At 31.6% G+C, this 24,686-nt stretch overlaps 2 protein-coding genes across 9 annotated transcripts in view; one reads left to right on the forward strand and one right to left on the reverse strand.

Annotated features, from left to right (window-relative positions):
* The first annotated feature begins 9,220 nt into the window (after positions 1-9,220).
* Positions 9,221-15,003, forward strand: LOC126749228 (bifunctional arginine demethylase and lysyl-hydroxylase PSR). Its single transcript, XM_050458924.1, has 7 exons — positions 9,221-9,411; positions 9,576-9,934; positions 9,994-10,190; positions 10,247-10,520; positions 12,778-12,898; positions 12,949-13,121; positions 14,020-15,003. Exons 1-7 carry the CDS (start codon positions 9,342-9,344, stop codon positions 14,074-14,076), a joined length of 1,251 nt encoding a protein of 416 aa, XP_050314881.1. The 5' UTR covers positions 9,221-9,341; the 3' UTR covers positions 14,077-15,003.
* Positions 15,004-15,762: 759 nt separating this feature from the next.
* The window catches only part of LOC126749226 (histone deacetylase 6), a 35,107-nt gene continuing 26,183 nt past the window's right edge, over positions 15,763-24,686 (reverse strand). For 4 of the 8 annotated variants that reach the window (XM_050458920.1, XM_050458914.1, XM_050458918.1 and 1 more), the window contains exons 2-14: positions 23,912-24,458; positions 23,631-23,851; positions 21,789-22,029; positions 21,061-21,329; positions 19,641-19,833; positions 19,440-19,499; positions 19,066-19,367; positions 18,879-19,012; positions 18,620-18,813; positions 17,768-17,917; positions 17,523-17,713; positions 17,270-17,465; positions 15,763-16,801 (exon numbers count right to left, since the gene is read on the reverse strand). In XM_050458920.1, the coding sequence (XP_050314877.1) occupies positions 16,331-16,801; positions 17,270-17,465; positions 17,523-17,713; positions 17,768-17,917; positions 18,620-18,813; positions 18,879-19,012; positions 19,066-19,367; positions 19,440-19,499; positions 19,641-19,833; positions 21,061-21,329; positions 21,789-22,029; positions 23,631-23,851; positions 23,912-24,424 (3,135 nt within the window). In that variant the 5' untranslated portion in view covers positions 24,425-24,458 and the 3' untranslated portion in view covers positions 15,763-16,330. Of the gene's footprint in view, positions 16,802-17,269; positions 17,466-17,522; positions 17,714-17,767; positions 17,918-18,619; positions 18,814-18,878; positions 19,013-19,065; positions 19,368-19,439; positions 19,500-19,530; positions 19,591-19,640; positions 19,834-21,060; positions 21,330-21,788; positions 22,030-23,630; positions 23,852-23,911; positions 24,459-24,686 lie in introns of all 8 variants that reach the window. The other 4 variants (XM_050458921.1, XM_050458922.1, XM_050458915.1 and 1 more) reach the window with 4 other exon arrangements.

Below are 24,686 nucleotides of genomic sequence, written 5' to 3' on the forward strand. Positions count from 1 at the left end.
TCTCATAGTTTCCGATCATACTGTATAACGAAACTTCGCCGGTCCCTTGCGACCGTCACGACAAACGTGGGTTCAAGGCGTCCCACAGGGACGTTTCAGTTTCACACTGTGATCCCAATTCTAACTGGGTTGCGACATTTGACCATCTATTATACGAATGCGCCTCCAGAACAAATAAACCCCTAAATAGATTAGCTAATGACACCGTGGGCCTGCTTTGCTGTTTCTGACTGTTCTGTATTCCTTACAGTGTTGCCGCGGTTAATTGACGGGAATGGTCTCACTTGGAGGGAATTTATAGATCTTCGAAACGGACCTTGACCCGGGCGCGGTTTAACACTTTACACCTGTTTGCTGAGATGCAAATCGTGTCCATCTCAATTTGAATTTCACGGTTAATGCAAATGTACTGATCTCAAGATGGGCGCAGTCGTTGACATAACGTTGATCTTGTACAAGTGAGACTCGGAATGGATTGCGATGCCTTCTTTAGTATCTCTGTCCACCCTTATAATAAAATAATTATTCATACCCAAACAGCATCGTACGTCTTGGGTACGTAATTTCTATGTCATATTTATGTCCATACGTCCATTGTTGTAGGGTAAAAAAAACTATTTGCATGTTTCTTTACTTTGATAGAAAAAGTTAACGAATTCGGTATAAATTAGACAACTGTCAAATCGAGATTCCCTCTTTCCAAAGGACTAACATACCCTATAAATTTAGTTAATTTACATGTTGATCTGGTCGAAAAGTAATTAGGTATAGAATTTTCAAAACATCTAAAAAGTGTAGGTAGACAATGGAATATTTTTCATAATAATAAATCAAAATCGGTCACAAAAGCAACCCAGTGTTTTTGTTACCCTCACTGACTGTCAAATAAGTAATTGACAACATGTCAACAAGGGAGTTGACAGTGTTTAAGATAAATGACAGATGCTAGAACGACCGCCCTGCTTTCAAAACCTTTCAGTCGGCTTGACAATATTGGCAACTTTGTGATCAAAGTTTACACATCTGTGAATTTAGGATTTATTAAAATTCGACTTATAATAAAATTTCCTTACTGCATTTGAATTTAGTTTTACTGTTCACTTAGTGATAGGAAAGATCTATTACGATCTAGCCTAATTCATGGTAAGTAAGAGCATATTTATTCATTTTGGTAGTAATTAATTATTTATTTGATAATTTGCTTATTTTAATATATTATAATTTTAAGGTGCAGCACTACAAGCAGGGATTGGACGCACAAAGAAAATTGAAGACTGTATTTCACAATAGTTGCGAAGAAAAAATGTTTTATTTTTATTTTTTTTATAATCAATATATTTGCAGTTTTTATCAAGTTTTGTTCAATTTACCACACAAAAAAAGGAGTCATGTAAACATCCTTGTAAACATCCTATTATGTCCAATACATGACGTAAAATATCCTAAAAGTACGTAAATATGACGTAGAATTCTGCGGAAAGTGGACGTCCTATATACGTCCATAGTACGTAATATGTCTTTTGGGGTACGTACATTATATCTGGGCTGTTTGAGTAGTATTGGTACTAATGCTTTAGTGGTGGATAGAACTAATGCCAAACCAAACAATTTGATAAAAAATATTCACGCTTCAAGCATCAACCCTTTTTAAACACTTTTGTTTCTCTGAAGTTACATATATTAAAATTCTGAATGTTATTTATGACATAAAGAACTTAGAAATTGATAGATAGTTTTATTGCTGAAAAAACATTTTCATCCTTTCTTAAAAAAAACTATAAATTCAAAAAAATGGGAGATGCAGAGGTGCAATTATAGACCAATCTACACTCCCAATAATATCTAAACACCGTCATTCCAGAATAACACAAGTGGTACACCGCGTCTCGAAGATCAGCGAATATTCCGGAATTGTCAGCCGAGTATATAAGGAGCCGCATCGCAGCTGAGACGCCTGTTGACAGTTCAGTTCGGAATATGGGCGCGAGATTTAAATAGTTGTAAATAAATACAGTAAAAATAATTATCTCTAGTCGTTGTGAGTAAATGTAAAAGTAAAAATATATTTGTTGTGAAAGTACAGTTTTTAATAAATAATAAAATATATATTATAAAATAAATGAATAAAGTTATGGAATGTTTCAGGAACTAATAGCCAATAGAGATATAAAATTAAAGCCCTGCTTATAGACTAAAGATCTGTGCGTGGGTGTGTGATTTATATAACAACAAGAATAAAAACAAAAAAAAAATTAAAACGATGTCAAAACCAATCAAAGGATTAAATTATAAAAGTTAAGGTTTTTTTAAAAGTGACAGACGAATAATAAAAGTTTATATTATCTATAGTTAAGTAAGCCTAATGACGACTTTTGCTTATTAGCTTTTTGCTCTATTAGATCAAATAATATCATAGAAAACTGCCACCTGATTTTGCTTAAATTACCACGCGTAGTCATACTTTTTTTGTTGGCAACACTGAAAATGTTCAGAGTGACCAACATCAAAAAGACACAATCACTATAAAAATGGCGGCCACCAGGCAGTGGTCATTTTTCGGTATCGTGGCCATATGCATTAGCAGTCCAGGTATATTTATTAATTTCGTGGTATGGGTAAATTGCCAAAATGCCAAAGTGCGAGATAAAAACTGCCTGTCGAAAATCCGCGAAATCCCCCCTACTCACTTTCTGAATTAGATAGTTTCGGCGAGTCTTTTAAATAATGCCAGCTTAAATTAATGGGCTTTTTTGAACAATTGGAAAGTATATTGTGCCTCAAATCCTTTATCGTAGCGGCTAAAGCGTATTTGAAACAGTCCTTGATCGTATTCCCGATTTTAAAAATTCCCCCTGAAATCTGCAGAGAAAAGAAAAAAGATGGTTAAATCCCGATGATTTGTCCGGTGCACCGAGCAGTCGGCAGTCAAAGCGATAAAAACTGCGAAACCTAAACTCACGTACATTTTTTCCCACTTTTCCCGTTTCCCGATTCCTTTTTTGTCCCTCTCCCCATTCGTCCTTGGATTTGTTTCATCCAGCACTAACAGGGCGGTTAAACGATTTCCAGACGTCCCGCCCGCATACCGAAATTAGTCTTTTCGATTAAACAACCATGCTCTACTACATGCATGTGTGTTTTAATCCAAGAACGTTTAAGTTTATGCGACTTCGTTTTTGGAACGGTGTTTCGCTTTTAAATTAAAAAATGAGCACTAAATGACATCTTGAATCATTTAAAATGGGGATTAAACATGAATGAACCAGATTTTTTATTAATTCTATTGGTCGAAAGTGACACCGTAAAAGCACTTAATAATTGAAACAAAGTGACAATATTTTGCAGGCCTCAATAGAATTAAAAAAAAAAAGTTAAAGTGCTTAAATGTACATATTTGCACAAACAGGCCCGTTTACATTTGCACGAGTTTTATAGTAAATAATTAATAACAAAGCATGCTGGTCTTAATTTGTGCAATTTTAGCTCAGCCCGCGCTTAAATTAAAAATAAGGGCTAAAACCGTATTCATTCTTAATTAAAAATGAAGCTAACTTATGCTTTGTTATTCAGATGTGAATTACTAAGCATCCTTTTTTTTAGGATGTAGTTAGCGCGCGTGTAACAAAACCCTAAAAACAAAAGGAAATACGGAAAAATGATGTAACAGAGAATGAAAAATATTAATAAGCCTTGTACGTAGGAAAAGTGTCGATGACACAGTATTCTATAGATTAAAAAGAGACTAATTTATTTTTGAACTATGTATTTTTGGGTGTGGCATATGAACTTTAAATATACAAGAAACTCCATATAACCGGAGTTTTATGGCATTTGTATTCACAACTCTGGCATGAGTTATACAAAATGATTAACCCGCAGGTTTCGAGCAATAAAATTCCCATAAACCTGGCGGCAAATTACGATCCCGTATATCCGTTTTTCCTTTCTTTGTGGTAGAGTTAAATCGCAGCAAGTAATTGTCGCAAATGTACGCCGTATTGATTATAAAAATGACCTTTTACTGTCTATTTCCGAATTGAAATGACGGTTTACGTTTAGCCAGTAATTTGTGTTGCAGTAATTTGCATGCGAGCACATAATCTACATAGTATGTATATTGATATCGACCATGACTTCCTTTCCAGGGGGATAATTATTATGTGGCTAGATGTTTTGCGACGTGTGGATACCGGCCAAACTTTACCTAACACCCCTCATACAACAATGTTATTCTGATATAGGGAACTTTAATGGCAAATAGTTTATGTAGATTTATTACTTGCCCTCATATTTTATAACCCGTTATGACCTATAATAACTTAACACCATTTGTTAGTTTTAGAACACAATATATTCCATGAATATTTTGACATATCTTATAAGAACATTAATGGTTTCGCCATATCATGGAGAGTTTGTCAATTTCATTAGCAGACCTATTAAATATTCTTAGTTTTTACCTTTAAATCCATCCTTTTGGACCTTTTGCTGAAAAATGAAAATTTATTTCAAATCTATGGAGAGCGCATAAAAAATAAGCTTAAAAGCCTGGAATATTTTTTTTTAAATATTAAAACTGCTTGGAAGTAAAATGTTAAAATATCTAAAATGACGCCATTCATATGTGTCCAACTTCTAGAATAAAATCGGTAAAAGAGAAATACAAAAAATTATTTCAAATACCTGAAAGATCCAAAAATGAGGTCGAAAAATGTGAATTCTGCTTGGATCCTGTTATAAACCGGTGTTTTCGTGATGTAGGTGATGGGAATAAGCCGATATATGGTATAGTTAGTTCACTTTCGAAAAAAAATAATTTTCGGTGAAAAATTCGATACAAGAGGGTATATAAAATAAAAAATCTCAAACTTTGGATAGGTACAATCAAGACAATTCTAACTGTTGTGTTAACCATATTAGCCAAGATATGGCATTTTTAGGGCACATTTTTAGGCTCAAAAACGGCGTCAAAAAATTACTTAGTCCGAATTTTTAAAGTGCTCTTATTCCCTTAGTTTTGCTCGAATCCCGTAATAACCCGGTGTTTTCGTGATGTAGGTGATCCGAATAAGCCGCTGTTATAATTAGTTCAATTTTGGATACAGGTGGTATATCTGAAAAATAAAAAATGATATACGCATAAGCTTGTTCCAAACCGAGATGACTCATTAGCACTTCCAAAAACTATCATTATTAATTGGCCACCTTGTATATAAAGGACCGTTTATAGTACTCAGGGTAGGAGGAGGCAGGGGGGTTAACAACACAACACGGCATTCATTCTCCCACATCGCGCCCTCGTGCTCATAATTCAAATCACATGCACCTTGCACATATTTCTAAACGCTCAGTTTATTTACACGATCCAGGGGCGGCATAAATTTTATGCCGTACCCAGCGTCAATATAATTTAGTGCAATAAATGCAAATAACTCAGCGACCCCCAAAGTATTTGGTAATCCACAGTCTCCTGGAGCTTAAGTTAATACCTGCCTCCACTCCACTGTGGAGTGGATACGCTGGAGCTCGGCAACTCGAAATACGGTTCAACTAGACTTATGTCCTCCTGGGAGCAGCACTGTAAGAAATATTGCTAATTACTATGCAAAGTGCGTGAATTTCGGGATTCAGCCGACGCAAACCTAACGGACGTATCGCGTACGGACTGTGCTGGTGCATGTGCTGTTCTGCTCGTATATTAACCAGTGCATAATGTCATAAGATAGTTGCATACGAATGTAAAGGCACTAGGGATATAATATCTACGTTAACATTTTTATAATTTTCCTACAGTTTACAGGAGCATCAATTTAAATGTCTCACTTATCTTATAGTTAATTGCCCTATCTATAAGACGAGTGCAGCTAGCAGAGGAGTGAGTGAGATACTTAAAATGGTTTTAAAAATGCTTTCATAAGAATTATAGGAGTTGGGAATTCTTGTAAAATTGAATTCCAATGATCCAAACCATAATAAACCATCATCACATAAAATTAAAATGCTTAACGACCACAAATTAAGGTAGCTAATTTATATATTGACCAAGTTGACAAGGATATGTTTAGCCAATCTAACTACTACTGAAACAATAGTTGACATTCTAAATCCTGACTATAAAAACACATAAATCTGTCAAAAGCTGCCATTAAAATTCAATAGTCCAAGAAGTGGTACGTTCAAGATTAGTGTACCTGAATAGCTTGCTGAGAAATACCTGTCTACCCGTTTTTGATCAGAGGGAACATATGTAGACATTTGAAATATAAGATCCAGTAGAAGATCAATATCCGAAAACCCATCACAAAATGCCAGAAGAGGAATTTTCCAGAGGCAATGGAACGACATCGTTATAAACTCTTTTAAATAATGGTACTGATTGCACTGACCACTTTTTAAAATTTCATTTTACTATAAAATGTCTAAATAGCAAGAGTAATAATGTAAACAGTATGTAGAAAATGAAACGACGATATAAAAAAAGGTAGAAAAATCGAATTCTCATTTATATATCTCACTTTAAAAATTAAAAGAGGATAGAAATGAAATGATGTTTTTCGAGTATAATTAGACACATTAAAGGAGAAAAACACTATTCGCTGGCGATGCAACCCCTATTAAGAAAATGAGACGATGATATATAAAAAGGTAGAAAAAATAGATATGTAGTTTATTGTGTAATTTTTGACGTGATGGAAGTTAGCAACAGAACCAGAAACAAAAATCAAATTTTTACAGTCGACCAGATAAGTTCTGCACGCAATATATTTTTTTCCATATTTAAGGATTAAATCTTATTTTAAACTTCTAAAATAAAGTAAAGAGAAAAATTATAATTACATATAAAGAAAAGGGGTGTAGATTTAATTTTTTGCAGCATAAAAAATAAATGTTTGTAGAATAATAAATAATCAAAAAAATCACAGTAATTGTTAAAAATTTTGTTACACCTTCATACTTGGTGTATAAATGAGAGATAATAAAATACACAATATATCTCACATATCAGGGGTGTATATTTATATTATATGTTTATAAGTTTATATATATATATACACTCCCCTTCATCCCCTGAAAAAACGTGTGCTTCTGAGATATATTATGTATTTTATTATCTTTTATTTATACACTAAGTTTAAAGGTGTAACAAAATGTTTAACAATTACTGTAATTTTTTTGATTACATATTTATTATTTTAGAAACATTTATCTTTTATGATCCAAAAAAATTAAATCTACACCCCTTTTCTTTATGTAATTATAATTTTTCTCTTAACTTTATTTTAGAAGAAAAAAATATATTGCGTTCAGAACTTATCTGGTCGACTGTAAAAATTTGATTTTCCTTAGATGAAAGTTAAATAGATGAAATGAAGTACCGGGTTGTCTTTTATATTTAGACAAAGCCTAGCTCGGTTATTATACGAGGTGGAAAAAAAAGTTTTATATAAAAGTTGTAGGGTTTACCTTAAATCGCCAGGAAATGTTATAAAATATAATACAGGGGTATCGCAAAGTTAATAAAAAATACACAGTTCATTTTTTTCTAATGGAACCCCTTGTATATTTTTACATTACATAAAAGACATTTTTTTTCTGATTTCAAAAATATATAATATGTTAATATTTGATTTAGCCGTTTTCCCAATATTTATCTTTAAAAAATTAAAAAATAAAACAACTGTTTACCCGAAAAAATCTACGAAGAAAAAAACGAACAGTTTTAGCTAACGCGGATGAAGAACTACAAATTTTATTATATTTTCAAGGTAAAAAGTTATTTTATATTTAAGTAATATATTATAATTTATGCTTCGATTTTTGTAGAAAAACCATATTTATCAACCGTAGATGCTAGTAGACACTTTCAATGCTCTAGATCTAAGATTCAAAGAGTTCTTCAGAAATATGGATATCATCCTTACAAATTGATGCCAGTACAAAAATTAACAAATAATCATGAAATAAGAAGGCTAACATACTGTAATCAGATGTTAGATATAAAAAACGTAGATAACGATATCTTTAATAAAATCTTGTGGACGGATGAAGCTGTATTTACAACAGCAGGGATGTATAATAGAAAAAATACTCACATGTGGGCACCAGCCAATCCTCACGCATACGTCGAAATAAAAAAACAGGGCAGAATGTCATTAAATGTGTGGTGTGGTATCCTTAGAAACCAAATAATTGGACCCATTATATTTCAAGGATCTTTGACTGGAAATAGGTACTTGCGGTTTCTAGAAAATGAGATTGAAGCTTTATTAGAAGAAATACCTTTAAGAGAATATACCAATATTATATGGCATCAAGATGGCCTCATAACTTTAGGCCAGTAAGGATTTTTTTAAATAATCGTTTTATTCAGTGGATTGGAACCCATGGTACCATTAACTGGCCACCAAACAGCCCTGATTTGACTCCTCTAGATAGTTTTTTATAGGAGTATCTTAAAAATGAAGTTTATAAGGAAAGAAGTGAAAATTTGGAGGAATTAAGGGAAAAAATTCAAAGAAGTATAAACTCCTTAAATGAAAAACACCCTGAATATATTTCAAATGCTCTGTTAAAACTGGACAAAGATTATAGAAACTGCGTTGAAAATAATGGCGGCCATATACAACATTTGTAAATATTTAAAGAAACAAGGCTCAAAGGTTTTTTTTTCAAAAAACCAAATTTTTTTAAAAATGATGAATTAAATATTAACATTTTATATATTTTTGAAATTAGAAAAAAAATGTCTTTCATTTAAAGTAAAAATATACAAGGGGTTCCATTTAAAAAAAATTAACTTTGTGTTTTTTATTAACTTTGCGATACCCCTGTATTATATTTTATAACATTTCCTGGTGATTTAAGGTAAACCCTATAACTTTTATATCAAACTTTTTTTTCCACCTCGTATAGTAACCGAGCCAGGCTCTGTCTAAATATAAAAGACAACCCTGTACATTAATCTCTTATTAATTTTCTTTTATATGAACTGGTTTAACTTGTAGGCCTTACTTACCACTTTATTTACGACTTTTACATTATATATACATTTCACCATTATATCGTCTTCTGGAAATAATCATAAACTATAACCTTAGTCCTATAATAATCAATACCACTATATTCTGAAATTCTCTCACCAGATGGCAACAAAAAATTTAACATTCTGCTAAGAAATCCGGCAACATCACGCACCTTATTGACATTTGACAGATCTCAGAAGTGCTTCTTTGCGTTTTCCCAATGTCATAATTGTAATTTTCTCAAATTAAAGTAAATTATTTTAGTTTTTGAGTTTTTTAAATTTAAGTAGTTAATAAATTCGAACACAGACCTAAGCAATGGACGACGCCGAGTTTGCATACAGAGCTAAGAAACGCATCAAGGAAGTTAAGAAGAAAGCCAGGCCGGGTGAGTAAGCTAACCTCTAAAGCCCTAAAAAAGCTTTAAATATCCGTTATTTCCCTCTAAAAAAATAATTTTTTATGCCCCGCATCAAACCCTCCCACTCTTCTTTGCAACCCTCTCCTAGTTTGCTGCAACAGATAGATCCTCTATAAACAATTTTATTTTAGAACTAAGCACCAAAGGCTCCTGGGAGTTCTATCACTATTCACTTAACTTTGAGAGGTTTCATAACTTCACTGACAATTGTGATCGAATTGATCAAGCTAAAGTTTCATCCCAAGCCTTCATAGATTTATATGAACTTCCGTACAAACCAGTAGTGATAACAGGGTGCCAAAATGGATGGCGGGCCAATTTCAAATGGACCCTAGATAAGCTGGCAAAGAAATATAGGAACCAAAAATTCAAATGTGGCGAAGACAATGAAGGTTATAGCGTCAAAATGAAGATGAAGTACTATATTTATTATATGCTACATACTAAAGATGATAGTCCTCTATATATTTTTGATAGCAATTTTGGTGAAGTAAGCCAGTCAAAAATGATTTTTTTTAAAAAATCTTTATTACTGAACTGTTTTTATAGCATCGCCGTAGAAAAAAGCTATTAGAAGACTATGAAGTGCCTTTATATTTCCAAGATGATCTGTTTAAATACTCTGGTGAGAGTCGCAGACCCCCTTACAGGTGGTTTGTTATGGGACCTGCCCGCTCTGGAACTGGGATCCATATTGATCCTTTGGGAACAAGTGCCTGGAATTCTTTGGTTGTGGGCCATAAAAGGTAGACATTTTTGTTTTTGAAAACAATATTAATTCTGATATCTCGTTTTGTTTAAGATGGTGCCTATTTCCTACCCACACTCCCAAAGAACTACTAAAAGTAAATGGAGCACAGGGCGGCAAGCAAAGGGATGAAGCAATAACTTGGTTCAGTATTATCTACCCCAAAACCAAAGAGCCAGATTGGCCTCAAGATTGCAAGCCGATTGAGATCTTGCAGAAACCTGGAGAGACTGTGTTTGTTCCTGGCGGGTGGTGGCATGTTGTGCTCAATTTGGATACTACCATTGCTGTGACACAAAACTTTTGTAGCAAGACCAATTTTCCAATGGTAAGTGTTTGTTATAGAATCTTATGTTTGTTATATCATTTCATTTCCATCCTATCCTACATAAATAATCTGTTATTTTCTCATGAAATTGGTGTCGGTCAAAACTATCCTAAAACTTTGACTATACTGACTTGAAAAAAAATGTTTGTCATTAGTTTTTGTCAAATCGGTTGTCCTTAAATAAATCAAATCAAATACTTTATTATCACATAACATAAAGTAACAAAGTTGAGTTAAATATAGAGAGGCTAAAAATGGTATGTATAATAATATGTATCACAAATTCTAAAGCAAAAAATTAATTGGGCATTGAAACTAAAATGTCTGAATATATAAAACATTTAAATATCACATAACAAATGAAATCAATATTTTTTTGACACCGAATTTGAGGTTCTATAGTTTTTCTCAAATCAGGTGAGCAAATGATTAAAAATCCTTTAATTGTTGAACAAGAGACTTTTCTGTCTAAGTTAAGTAAGGGATTGGGAAATCTATTAGATGAGACACACAAGTTCTAGAAACATTGCCAGGGAAAATATTGGAATAATATTTTGTATGTGTTAAGCAGTAGGTTTCCATTATAAAATTATAATATGCTGATACAGTGTTTTACCACTGATAAAATTTTTTTTAAATGGACGGCATAAATCTTTGAGGGCAAGTTTGTAAATATATCTCACTGCTTTAATAAATAAATAAATTTGATAAATCTATTTATGAAAATACAGAAAACAAATATGCATCAGATATCAAATATTCAAATGTAGAGGTAAACAAACAATAATGAGAGAAGCAGCAGGATACTTTTTGTACCTGTTGATTTTAATACATGAACATATTAAGTCTAAATAAACATGCTGCCCCAAAAGTTAAAAACCTTATTAGGGATTAAAATGATTCCTATAATGCTCTTCATCAAACTCATTCTTTGTGTGAGAATAAATTTAATACCAAAAGTATACTGACCATGTAATTTAATAACAATCTCACTATTTGCGTTATCAACACTGTCCAAATATAAATACTATTTATTTATTAATAATATTAATTATAATAATTAAATATTTATAATCTTTATGTTCTTCCACAAAAGGACACAATGGGATAAAATTGTCAGAGTTAAGTGATACATGTTTTGGCAAAGTGAGACTCATTTCAAGTATTTTTAAGGTCAAGGCAGTGAACAACAGCAATTTCTTCTAGTTGATAGTAAAATTTCTTCATTTCTTCAAGAGTTGGTGCTCTGGAATAGAGTAAAACTTAATTTATTACATCCTTTTTTGGCCTATTAAGTTTTTTTTTTTATATAAGAGGTTTAGGAAATCTGCAAGCAGACACCCTGGACGCTTGATAGGGGTGATTCCTGTCAAACGTCCAGGGTAGTGTGGGGTTGGAGTTAGACAAGCTCTGACCCACTAAAACTTATTATGTGGTTTATTGGTTACATGCTGAGTCAATATTTTAAGGGAAATGTGCACTGGCTAAGTGCTTTGTCAATATTTCAGGGGTATACAGTATCAATATTTATGAAAAATTGTACATAAAAATACAGTTGAGCATAATAGAGTCATTTTTATAATACTTATTAATAGTTCTTCGAGTCAAGTCAAAGTCAAAAATTACTAACACTAAGAACAAACAGTATACAGTAAATCAACTCAATAAAATGCACTTAAAATTGAATAAGAACCAAGAAATTAAAACAAATTAAAGTAAGTTGTCAATATTGTACAACAAATAAATAAATAAGTTATTGGCGCAAACAGCGTTTTCTTTGTAGAAAATTATTCTTGTCACATCCATAAGGTGTTTGGCCAAAAGAGAAAATTAAAAAGTGTATGGGTTATCTCTGGATTGGGCTATAGGAAAGGTATTAAGCAGAACTTAACCTACAGCTCCCATAATTATCCTACTAGGAACAATAATCTTGTGCGTAACTTTTCGCCGGTTCAAGATCCATATTTTTGGGGGTAAAATTCTACAAATGTGTATTAGCTAGAATAAGGGTTCCTAACTCAATAATTCTCTTTAAGAAAATAATAAAAAACTACCTCATCAAGTACTTCAAACCACATTTTAATCTTTTGTAACACTGATCAAACTAAATTATATTTTTCGTATTACTGTGTTATACTTATAACTCTCTTATATTTTAAGTTCTCTTACAATATTAATGTAAAAAAAAGAAGTATTTTCTGACTTGTATATTATTTTATGAATAAACTATCACATCTTAGAATTTCATTTTATTTAGGTGTGGCATAAAACTGCCAGAGGGAGACCCAAATTATCCCAAAGATGGTTGAAGGTTCTTAAAGAAAAAGAACCGAACCTTGCTGTATTAGCAGACCGAGTCAACCTCAGTCTTCCATCCGGTAAGATTGACTGATAAATTATTCAGCGATTTCAAAAGGTTTCTTTTTAGGTATGGCATCAGATAGTTCGAGCAACTCATCTAGTTCAAGCTCAGACTCAGAAACAGGGGAGTGTAAAAGAGTGACTGATATTGATAGTGGACAAGAGTCGATAACTGCCAAGAAAAAAAGAAGAAAATCTGACAACGAATTAGAGAGAAGTCGTAAGGCTATACGTCGCGAGGTAAATAAGTAAAAACTTAGCAATTAGATTGTAAAATCTGTATTGTTGTGACGAATTCATAATGAGTTACTAATTTGTTGGGTATTACGACACTTTCATAGTAAAAATTAATTAAGAAAATACTATCTCAAGCGCTCAATTATTGAAGAGAAGAAAATAGACTTTCACGTATTTAAAAAATATATGAACCTAAATCTTCAATAAGACCTTTCTTATTTATTTAAATACAATAATTTACTTGAGGTATAATAGATTTTTTTTATATACCCACGAAGCGAGGTTTAATCTGTTGATTTCTAAGATCGTTTCTTCTTTTCAATATTCTACCTAACTTTATTGTGAATATTAAAATTGAAAACTATGAGAAAATCCTACCTATTTAATAAAAATACCTAATTTGAACTAACGTTTCGGTAGTTATATCTACTATTATCAAGGTAAATTAAATAAAATTAAAAATATGAAAAAACATATTTATCTTTTCTAATTTCTCCTCTGCACTTTTTTTAAAATTTGTTCTTAATTAGAGAATAGTTACAATCCTTTTTTTATAATTTTGAGAATGCTGTTCTACCTCTCTCTTTAGCAAAGGAATCCATGTATTATGAAAATCAACCGAACAAGTACCTATGCATATTTATCTTCATTTAACATTATCAATGCATTTTCCTTTAATTTACATATTTTGAAATTGGTTCCTTTGCTAAAGGACCTCTTCCTCAGTCCTTTTTTTTATGGTTTTTGTTGAATGTATATTGTGTAATTTTGGATTTTTAAAAATCATTGTTTTTTATATTCATTAATTTTATGTGTTAATGATCTACAGGTTTCACCTATATACCCAGCAAAATAAGTAATTCAATTAGAATGTGTTTTAATATTTTTAATTTTATTTCAGAGCAGAGACACTCCAGGTTTTAAAATACCTGGTGATTTGCAACAACAAATCCCTTGAGGTGTATACGGGTATTATACCATATTGTTCTTATTTATTTCTTACCATTAGTAATATTGTTTTTTTAATATTGTTATGTGAGTGCTTTTAAATTTTTCCATTAGAATATAAATATATAGAAAGTAACTATTTTTCGTAAATTTTTAAATAGATTTGTATAATAAACAAAAAAGGAAAAATCTAGAAGCAACATTAGTTTCCCAAGTTTAGTTTGGATATTTTCTCGTTGGTTACTAGTCTTTTCTTACCAAAAATAGAGTGAAGAATTGTTGTTTAAAAGTCCGCTGATATTTATTTTTGTAATTGTCTTCACATCTACAGGGTACAAGAAAGGCTTCATTCCTAATATCAGTGAAACTGTATTTTTATTGTCATTTTGCACCAGTTGACTATGTAAGACGTAAGAACCAATTAAAAAAACTTTTAATTGGGACTGATAAAATGCCTAATAGTTAGTTGCAATAATTAGATTGGTTCTTACCTCTTTGATTGTTTAATAATCAACTGCAATGCAACTTTAACCAGACCGGACATAATTTATTGTAGTTTGTAATCAATATTGTTTATCTTAAAAAGGTGCCTTTTATAATGTAGATTTCTCTATAAGGTTGATGACTCAATCAAGCATTGGTGCAAAAAAAATCATGATAAAAGTAACAATAATGGTAGTTCTGTGATATGCAGAGAAGTTTTTTTTTAATATGCAATATAATTGGTTTTGAGCAGTCAAAATATCGTTATCCACTGCCAAATTGTAAAACGTTTTTTGTTTAGGTTCATTTATCTCACAACAATCGGCATTTAGGTTAAGATTTTTCTAGGAACAAATTAAAGAACTTGTTATAATAGTTTCATATTTATGTTCTGAGAACGACATTGTCAGTCACGTATTGTTGTGCCTTTTGAGAGATATGTATTTCTTGTGTTAATAAACAAAAACGTTTAAAAGTAAGTGGTTTTTTTTTAACCGGAATATCCTCGTAAAGTACACGTGGGATTTGGAGTACAAAAGGAAAATAATAAAAGTAAAGATAAGAGTAAATAAGGAAAAAGTGTACAATAGTCCATCGATAAAATGTTCCAATATTTATTGTAGATTTAAAATAAAAAAGTGTTTACAAGTTGACAAAACAGAGAGCAAATGTAATGGTGCTCTTTAATAAGGACATTTTGAAGTCTATACAATGTTGTAGATCTGTGTTTGTGCTCTCCTTCAAACATGGATACAATATTTAAAAAATTGTGTTTTATATTTGTGATATCCTGGTTACATAATTTGGTCACTTAGGTTCGTTTTTCACATCGAATCGTGCTATAAATTCTTAGTTTTATTAAACATATACTTGCCGATTTTAATAGTGTACAATGCTTTAAATCCGTATATTCTTCCACTGTACGATGTAGTTTTTATTAGAACTTATCTTTGACAAGCATGAATATTTTTACATCGAAATGGTTGTATCTTATCACCATTAATAAACTATTATTATTATTAATTTTTTTTTTATTCCTGTTCTTTAAATTGTGTTATATAAAACACAAATCAGAGAAAGTCCCAATATATTTGAATTGGATTTTTGCTAAGCCAGATTTTAACAAAAAAAAACGTTCTTTTTTATCAATGTTTTGTCACCACCAATTTTTTCTACCTGAAAAGTAAAAAAAGGGGGAAATAAAAAAAATCGATTTACACAAAATAGTTTATTTATTAAACGAATAAATATGACAAACATCAAATGGTAATGACTGAACAAATGGAATGTAAATTTTATAAAATATTAAGAGTATTAACATCAGTCGTTCCTAGTCATTATAAATATTTGTAGTAGGCTTATACATTAAAAACTGTGATTTTTAGCTGCTAGCAAGATAAAATCTATTATTAATAACTCTCACAACACCTCTTTGGTATTAGTAAAAAACTAGTAACAAACCTTAATAATAAATTAATATCACAGTTAGTGAAAGTTAAGGAATGAAATTGGCACCTACTAGACAAATATAACTGTCATATTAGATTAACATAAACGAACATCCTAATAACTAAATAGAACAAGAAGTTTTTAAAAAACTTAACGAAACTCAAACATCAAAAATTTTATAAAACTACATACGAAGTCACCAAATCAGTTCTGTTAACGCTGACATCCCTTGTAACGTGTTATATTAAAAGCTACCTTAAAAAAAATATAAAACGAACATTAAATACTAAGTTAGAGAATGTTACATAACCATTCTTATTGCTAATAGTGCTTTAAAAATGTAAATTAGAAAATGCGCGATCGGCATTTTTAATAGTTTCATCCAGTTCTTCTGGGGTACGGACCTTCTTATCCAGGATTTTGCAGGTGTCAAATATTGGCCAGAACGGTCTCATGACGGTCAAAGTGCGGTAAGTGGCTTCAGCTGCCTCCGGATGAATCTCGCCCAATTCAGGCATGGGAATGGGGTCTCCTAAAAGGGCTCGAACGCAACACACCATGCTCAAAGCCGATCCTTGGAAATGATAACCACCTTCCAATGATAAAACTGTCGGAGCGACGTTTTTAATTGTGTTCACCAAGTGACCAAAGAGTTCTGGATGAACGTTGTAGCCTCCCAAAGGGTCATGGACACAAGCATCGAATCCTGCTGAAATAATAATCAGGTTAGGGTCGAAAGCGTAGGCGAGGGGAACTACTGCTTTCAGCCATGTAAACAGGTAGTCGGCGTTGCCCATTTTTGCCTGAAAAATAAATAGAAAAGGTTAATTATATTTTTGTTTTTTTAGCATATTATTATGTTTATTGCTTATATTTATACAGTGTGTCCGAGATAAGGATGTCTATCATGGAGATCTTAGAAAACAAAAAAGATACGTTGCGTACTTTCGAGCCTAACAATATGCCGTTTAGAAAGTTTTAAAATTCTGGGTAGTTTCGGAGGTATGTCTAAAAGACCGGAATTACGTTTTTATTTTTTTCTGACGTTATTTACAGAGATATGAAACTAAAAAAAAAAAGACACTTTCTTATAACCACTTTACAGAAGACCATCGAGAGACTTTCATCATCAACTTTATTTTTTATATAGCGCATAAAAAAGTATACGGATTCGGCAATCTTTAAATTGGAAAAAATTGGTTTTTATTAAACTCAGAACGATTTAGGGTAGTAAATAATTAGAAATTAAATTAGAATTAAAACACTCTTACGTTATTAAAAGCAATGTTCATATTGTATCCTCGGCCTGGTCCTACGCCGATATTAGTGTAATTACCAGCTTCTTCATTGGGGAAGAAGGTTTTATTGTCATATCTGTGGATCGATATGTACATTATCTCTTTGCTGTCGTAGGTCAGCTCCTGTGTGCCGTTTCCATGATGAATGTCGAAGTCCACAATAAGCACCCTAAAAGAAACAAAAAATTTCGATTTATCTTTTAGGTATTATAAATTAAATAAGGACCTTGGCAAAAGACAAAAGTCTATGGCGAATCGAGCCCCAACTACTACTTGATTAATAAGGCAGAATCCCCCAGGTTTCCTCTGCTTGGCGTGGTGGCCTGGAGGTCTCAAGATCGCAACCCCATGTCGGTACTTCCCTTCTTTTATGTCACGAATTATATGGCAAATAGATGCGCAGGATTGAAGGCATGCCTAAAAAAAATGTTCATTTTTAGTTATTTACGTAAGGATTCTTAGTTCACTTACCTCAAGGGATTCCTGAGGAGTCACATATAAGTCTGGACGTATTTCCATTCCCTCTCCGGTTGCTATTTGTGCGACGTAATCTCTTGGATGGACTCTAAATAGAGCTAGTTTCGTTTGATCGGATAACATACTGGTTTTAATCGGGTCGTCCTATAGTAAATTAATGCATATTTATTAGCATAATTATTTTTTAAATTTATCTGTTTATTTATTGTACAAGCGATGTTTGCACTAATAGTGTTTAAATATGTTACAACTGCACCTCAGCAAATAGAAAGTATAATTTAAAACACAATAATGAACATCCAGCTTTAGATGCCAATTGTCCAAGATTGAAAGCACGAAAAAAAATAACTATGGGGAGTAACGATTGTAATTAATCAGGATGGCATTTTGAACATCAAGCTGCAATATTGCTACATAATCAAGTAAATATAAACGTAAATATTTTTAATATAGTACATGTCAACAACGGTAAGAAAAAAATGTGGACAATTGAAATCTTTTATTAGAAAATTTTAATTGTTTTACTGACATAATTGTATTAAGCGAAACTCTCGAAATATCTTCCAGTGATAACTTTAACATAAGGGATTATGAAACATTTTTTAATGAAGGCAAATATAACAAAAATGATGGTATCTGTTAAACAAAATTTAAATTATTAGCTTTTTTATATTCTCTAGCATTTAAAAAATAAATGTTGCAAAAATTTATAAAATCATTATTACTCTTAAGTTTTTATTCTTATCCTTTACTATAATTAATTATTGACCAATTAGTAACTTGCAGTGCAAATTATTAACTTATATAAATTCCTTATTCATTACAAAAATATAACACTATAATTACCAATAAAGGATCCGCAGTAACAGTAATCAATCTGTGGAGCAGCTCGTATTTTTGTAACGCAGCGATCATAGTAACCACTCGATTAGGGACTTCTTGTGTGTTTGGAAAATACTCTGGAGGCACATGTCTTTCTGATGCCAATAGGTTTTCTATGAATCCCACATGAACTGGTCGGTCAGTTTTGAAGTACATATCTGGAAAAATAATTCAATGTTACAAGGTTTAAATTCACGTCAACAGTGACAGTTTGAAGGTTTACCTTGAAGACTAAGCAATTTAAATTCTAAAATTACTTTTTGGGTCTCAAGTAGAGTTGGGTAAGCACCTCTAGATGGATAAGGAGGCTCCTCTGCTTTTCCAATGAAAACAGATACAGCTACATGGTAATTGTGCCTAAAAGCATACACATACAATTTAAATGTTAAAAAAACCCCATCATTACGTACAGATCAGTAGTGACAACATGTTCAACATCCGTCGAAGGATCCATCTTAAAGCATTTCCAATATGGACGCAGTGCAGTCTTTACATCGTTAACCACGTCGACAACGGGCTTCATTAGACTTTCAGAATACATCAGGTGGCCAGGGATGAAGTATCGAAGAGCCTGGACAGTTTTATATGCTCCCTGTACCAGAGAAGGTATAAAATAACCTCCTTCCAAAAATACAGCTATCTTGCCCTCAGCTATGCCAGTTAACAAACTGATTAGATGGGAGTACATTGCCGGTGTTACATTCATTCTGCCCTGAAAGTGCAAGAATTACAATTTCTTTATAAAGAAATTGCTAAAAAACGGAGCCTTAAAGTGCATTTCTACCTTATAATCTCCCACGATACAGTCATATCCAGCAGAAACCAACACAATGTCAGGATTAAACTAAAAAATAAAGATAAAAAAATATATTTACCTCAGGACAACCCACAAGACAATCGTAGCCCGCCGAAACAAGTATAATAGACGGGTTGAACTAAAACGTTTGAACGTAATTTCTGAAGTTATTAAAATAATAATATTTACCTCATACGCCACTGGAAGCAACAGATTCAGGATAATGCACATGTATTCAAAGTCTCTTAAGCAGGTTTCGTTCAAAGGCACGTTTATGTTGAAGCCTTTCCCTTTGCCTTCGCCAATGTAGTCGAAGTTGCTTTCTTTGAGATTAGGCCAAAAGGTTCCCAGCTCATAGCGATGAACGGAGAAGTACAGGACCCTAAATATATTTTTATATAAAAAAACTATGCACTAATAACGTTGGATAATATTAACGAACAAGAATCCAAGCGTTATTTCGCCAAAATCGAGTTTTGTTGACACTTTGGTGGATACGTAGCAGTAAACAGTCATTTGATAATTTTAAATTGTCTATGTCTGTGGATCAAAATGGATCGTTTCTAAGGTTTTTTTATTTCTAATCAATAAAAATTAAATATTTTTTATTATAGAGCCCCACTGAACAAAGTATCGAGCCCATGAAAGAAGAAACCACACGACCGTCTTAAATTTAGAAAATTTACGAGCTGAGTGATTTTTTATACTCTGTTAAGGAGGTAATGAGATAAGTTCTCTTTCTACTACTGTATATGTATTTTTGCGCTTATGTTAAATTTATTGAGGTAAATAATAAAGTTTGTTACTAAAAATTCAAATAAAAATTAGAAATAAACATTTTCTATTTCTCTTTATTAAACCTGTATTGCCAAACAATAATCAAAAATGCAATAACAAAGAATTAACTACCTCTAAATAATAATATTAACGTAAGTGTAATGTGTTAAACAAAATATGTATATTTGAAGAAATACCAAGCCAAGGGAATTGCTTATGTCTATTTTTATTATTTTAGTAACCGTCTACATCAGTATTGGTGCATAGATATATATATAGTCAATGAAAAAGAGCATAGGTAAACCAAAGAATGGTCAAAAACAAAAATACCCTGAACAAACAGATAAAAGTCATGATTTAAAAAAATCAAACTCACCTCATATTTCAAGAAGAGGATCTCATATGAAAAAATAAGAATTTGTTGATTATTGTTGCAATTGGATAAATGTAATAAAGTTAGTCAGGGAGAGCAAAATGAGATTTTTGAGAAATTCTGGAAAACTGCCTAATATGTATCTTCTTTAGTAAAGAAACACAAAGTAAAAAAAAGACATATTCAAGGAAATTCGAATTGAAATTTTACAAGGACATACTACTTAGGAAATTTCTTGGAACGCAGTAACTTTTTTATTTCAACCACAAAATATATAAATAAAATAATTGTTTATAACTATTTTATATGACAAAACTTCATAAAAAAATCTCAGTTTAAAATTTTAACACTTGGTTCTTTGTACATTAATATTATCAATATTTTAGTTTTATTCTCAATATATCCTTAATTAGTTAAACTGAAATTTGTTTACAGAACAAAAAATGTCTCGTAACTTACTTATCAGAGTTATAAAAGGTCCGTTGTGTGCCTTGTCCATGATGCACATCAAAATCCACAATTAAGATTTTCTCTGCCAAATTGTTACGTAGTAAATCAACAGCTGCGATGGCCACATTATTTAAGAAGCAGTAGCCATTAGGTACATCACATGCATGGTGTCCAGGAGGGCGAATATTGGCAAATCCATTTAAAACTTCTCCAGTTGCCACTTTTCGTGCTATGGTAATAGCCATTCTTGCGGCATCTAATGCAGCTCTGATAGAATGCTAGAAATAACCATTATACATTTTAAAAGATGTTTGTTTTAACAGTTACATACATAAATACATTGTTATAATTAAGTAAATATTCTAAAATATTTTACAACTATACAATTTCAACATTTCTTCTTTATTAGGAAACTTTTTGGATGTGACAGATCTCAGTTTAATTTAAAATACTTATTATAACATGCAATTAATTTAAACGGCTTTATGACACAATTTTTTGTAAATATAGTTTTTAATAAACTTTTACAGAATTTTTGCAAAGAGAATCTGTAAGTTCTTTTGTTCTGCCATAATATGAGTTTGCCTCCCATAATTACATCTGTTTTATTTTTGGACATATAACTTAGAGATTTTTATATAGACCTGATTAATCTATAGATTCTAGTAAAAAAAATATTCACTTTTTTATGTATATATTTTTGAAGTTCACCTTTTTCATTGTCAATTCTCGCTTACCTGTTCATTATAATAAATGCTATCATACATCACAGCTCCTGGTTCTTCCTGCTCAAATAAATCACTTAGGAATGATAAGTATGGTCTAGTGTGTACTTCATCAATCACTTCACAAATCTTGCCTAGAGCTATATCATGACGTAGCTCATGAACAAGGTTTATAGCAACCAAAAGGTCTTTGTGATATTCCAGTGTGTCTTCTAAATCCACCATATAGAGTATGGGGTATAATGATCGCAACCTATGAAAAGAATTTTTTTAAATAACAAAAAGAAAATAACAGAAAATAAATAAAAATTAATATGAGGTCATACTGTTTTTCCTGAAAAATCCATTATGAAGTAATACAGATCAGAAATACTAAGGAGTTCGAAAACCCTTGTTGGATAAGGCAACTTTATTTTTCTTTTGTATGAAGCATCTTAGAATAAGCAAATGTCATTTGGTATCCTTATTATGAATGCTATAAATATCAGCCTGAAAGTATATGTATTTTTAAGGAACAGGCGTTTTTTACTATTTTATCTCCTCGTTTTTTCTCTGTAGTAAATACAATATAATAACACCTTGGAGAAATGTAAGGTGATTTCTTTCCTTTTACACAGTTATAAGTTACTATAATAGTAGAATCCAAATTATGTAGTTATATTCTCATAGATACAAGCATCTGTGTGGGAAGAAATAAATAAAAGGGTACAATTTCCAAGTTCAACTTACTTTAGTTTTCTCTAAATAATTTTTAAAATACTAACAGTAAGGTAATAAAGTATTTAACATAATAAAGGCAAGGTTATTAGGTTATGAGTTAAATTTATTAGGATTGTTCACAACTTAATGTTTCACTATCATAGTAAATGATTTACTTTAATGTTTCTGATGTGCCTAAGGTAATATATTGTACAGTTCAGGACCTAAAAATTTAATGGATCTCTTCCCAAACTCACTACAGCATATGGGAAGAATCAGTTGTTTATCTTCATTAGATCTAGTGCTTTGGTGGTCATTTATTGGGTATCTAATCATTAGGTTTCATTATAAATTTCTTAAGTATGGTTTTTTAAAAATATTTTTTAGTATTTTACTCTGCATTATCTGAAGAGGACTTAAGAGTTGTGATACATACTGCCCCAGAGTAATATTCTATATCTTAGATACTTCTATTTAAATATTTCTAATGGAGTAAAATTTGTAAACTAGAAAATTTAGTTTTTTTTGTTAAATGATTCCCAAATACTCAACATTTGATGCTTCATGAATTCTATCTAATAGATTTTGAATATCTAAGTATGAAACCAATGGTCAATTTATTCTAGTCTTTGAAAATGCAATGTAGTTATTTTATTAGACATTTAAAGTTAATTTGGTACTTTTTATATTCTTGATGTGGCCAAAAACAATTTCACCTAGGGTGACCCCTGCATAATATTTTTAAATTATACAACCAAATTCAAAATATTGTTGATAAGAAGTGTTCATCAACTATTGATAAAAAACCTTAGTGTAATTTAAAATTTTACGTTTTTTACTGAACGTTTGTAATTCGTGTCTAAAATTAATGTGATATTGGTACTAAGCTTTTATAAGTTAGAAATTATATGTAATTTTAAATTGTATATTTGTTTTTAGTTAGGTATATATGTTCTTTGTTTTCATCTTATATATATTACCTAGTAAGCTACTTTAACAATTTCTGTTTTTGTAAATGATGTGCAAACACAACTTGTGTAATGTATGAATAAGATGAATATGAAATGTATGAAGATTTCATTTGTTTGTACTTTATTCTATGATAGATCTGTTAGGTGCATATTAAATAAATAAATAAATAAATAAATAACTTACTTCTTATCAATTTCGACTGCTCTATCTGGCTTCTCTGGATGTCTTTCATCCCAAGGACATTTGTGTTCCAGTGAAGGAACATATCCGTATGCACAAGACCGATGCATGATTGGTCGCATTTTTTCAGTCTTACTAAATGGATCTCTAAGGGGCTCAGCTGTCTGATCGTCACTTTTTTTGTTTAACAGGCTCTTTTGCTGCCTAATGTATTCTATGAGATCCTATAAAAAAAAAAAATAGAGTACAACTTATAGAACATGATACAACAAATCTTTGATTACCTGACGAGGTGATATGCTCTTCAAGGGTTTTGCATAGGTGAACCTTTTAATTCTACGTTTCTTTTTATCTGAACCAGAGAAGGGCAGCTCTGGTTGACTCTGTTTTTGGGCATTCTCTTGACAATCCTCATCGTTTTCGGGAATATTGCCATCAGTTTGGCTGAGTTTGTCAGATGTACTAACCTTTTCTGGGATGGTATCACTTTGTGGGTTTTCTGGTTTAAGTGTCTCATCCATTCTGGGAAGGATATTATCACCTTGTGGGTTTTTCTGTTGTTCAAGTGTCCCATCCATTTTGGGAGGGATATTATAACTTTGTGGGTTTTCTTGTTGTTCAGGTGTCCCGTCCATTTTTGGAGGGATATTATCACTTTGTGTGTTTTCCTGTTGCTCAGGTGTCCCGTCCATTTTGGGAGGGATATCACCTTGTGGGTTTTCCTGTTGTTCAAGTGTTCCGTCCATTTTGGGAGGAATATCACTTTGTGGGCTTTCTTGTTCGGGTGTCCCATCCATTTTGTAAGGGATAGTATCCTATTTTTTTATTCTACTGAAAGAAGTGAAGAGAATTTAGTTGGCCAGCTATAAAATCTTTGATAGAAACAATTATATTTGTTAGACAAACTATGTATGAAGCAATGATTCAGATAGATATTTTTTATACTACTGTACTGTTCTTTTATTAGTTCTCAAATTGATTTAGGTTGATGATTAGAAATGATTGAATGAAAAAAGTTGTATTTTTTTTTGTTTTTTTACCAATTTTTTGTGATAAAAA

Source organism: Anthonomus grandis, chromosome 22 (genome assembly GCF_022605725.1).
Source record: "Anthonomus grandis grandis chromosome 22, icAntGran1.3, whole genome shotgun sequence".
Classification (NCBI taxonomy): domain Eukaryota; kingdom Metazoa; phylum Arthropoda; class Insecta; order Coleoptera; family Curculionidae; genus Anthonomus; species Anthonomus grandis.

Excerpts from the sequence above, each read along its gene's own strand:
- LOC126749228 (XM_050458924.1), top strand. The coding sequence starts at position 9,342 with ATGGACGACGCCGAGTTTGCATACAGAGCTAAGAAACGCATCAAGGAA. Across the intron at positions 9,412-9,575 it reads TAAGAAGAAAGCCAGGCCGG|AACTAAGCACCAAAGGCTCC; the intron begins GTGAGTAAGCTA and ends ATTTTATTTTAG. Across the intron at positions 9,935-9,993 it reads TTGATAGCAATTTTGGTGAA|CATCGCCGTAGAAAAAAGCT; the intron begins GTAAGCCAGTCA and ends CTGTTTTTATAG.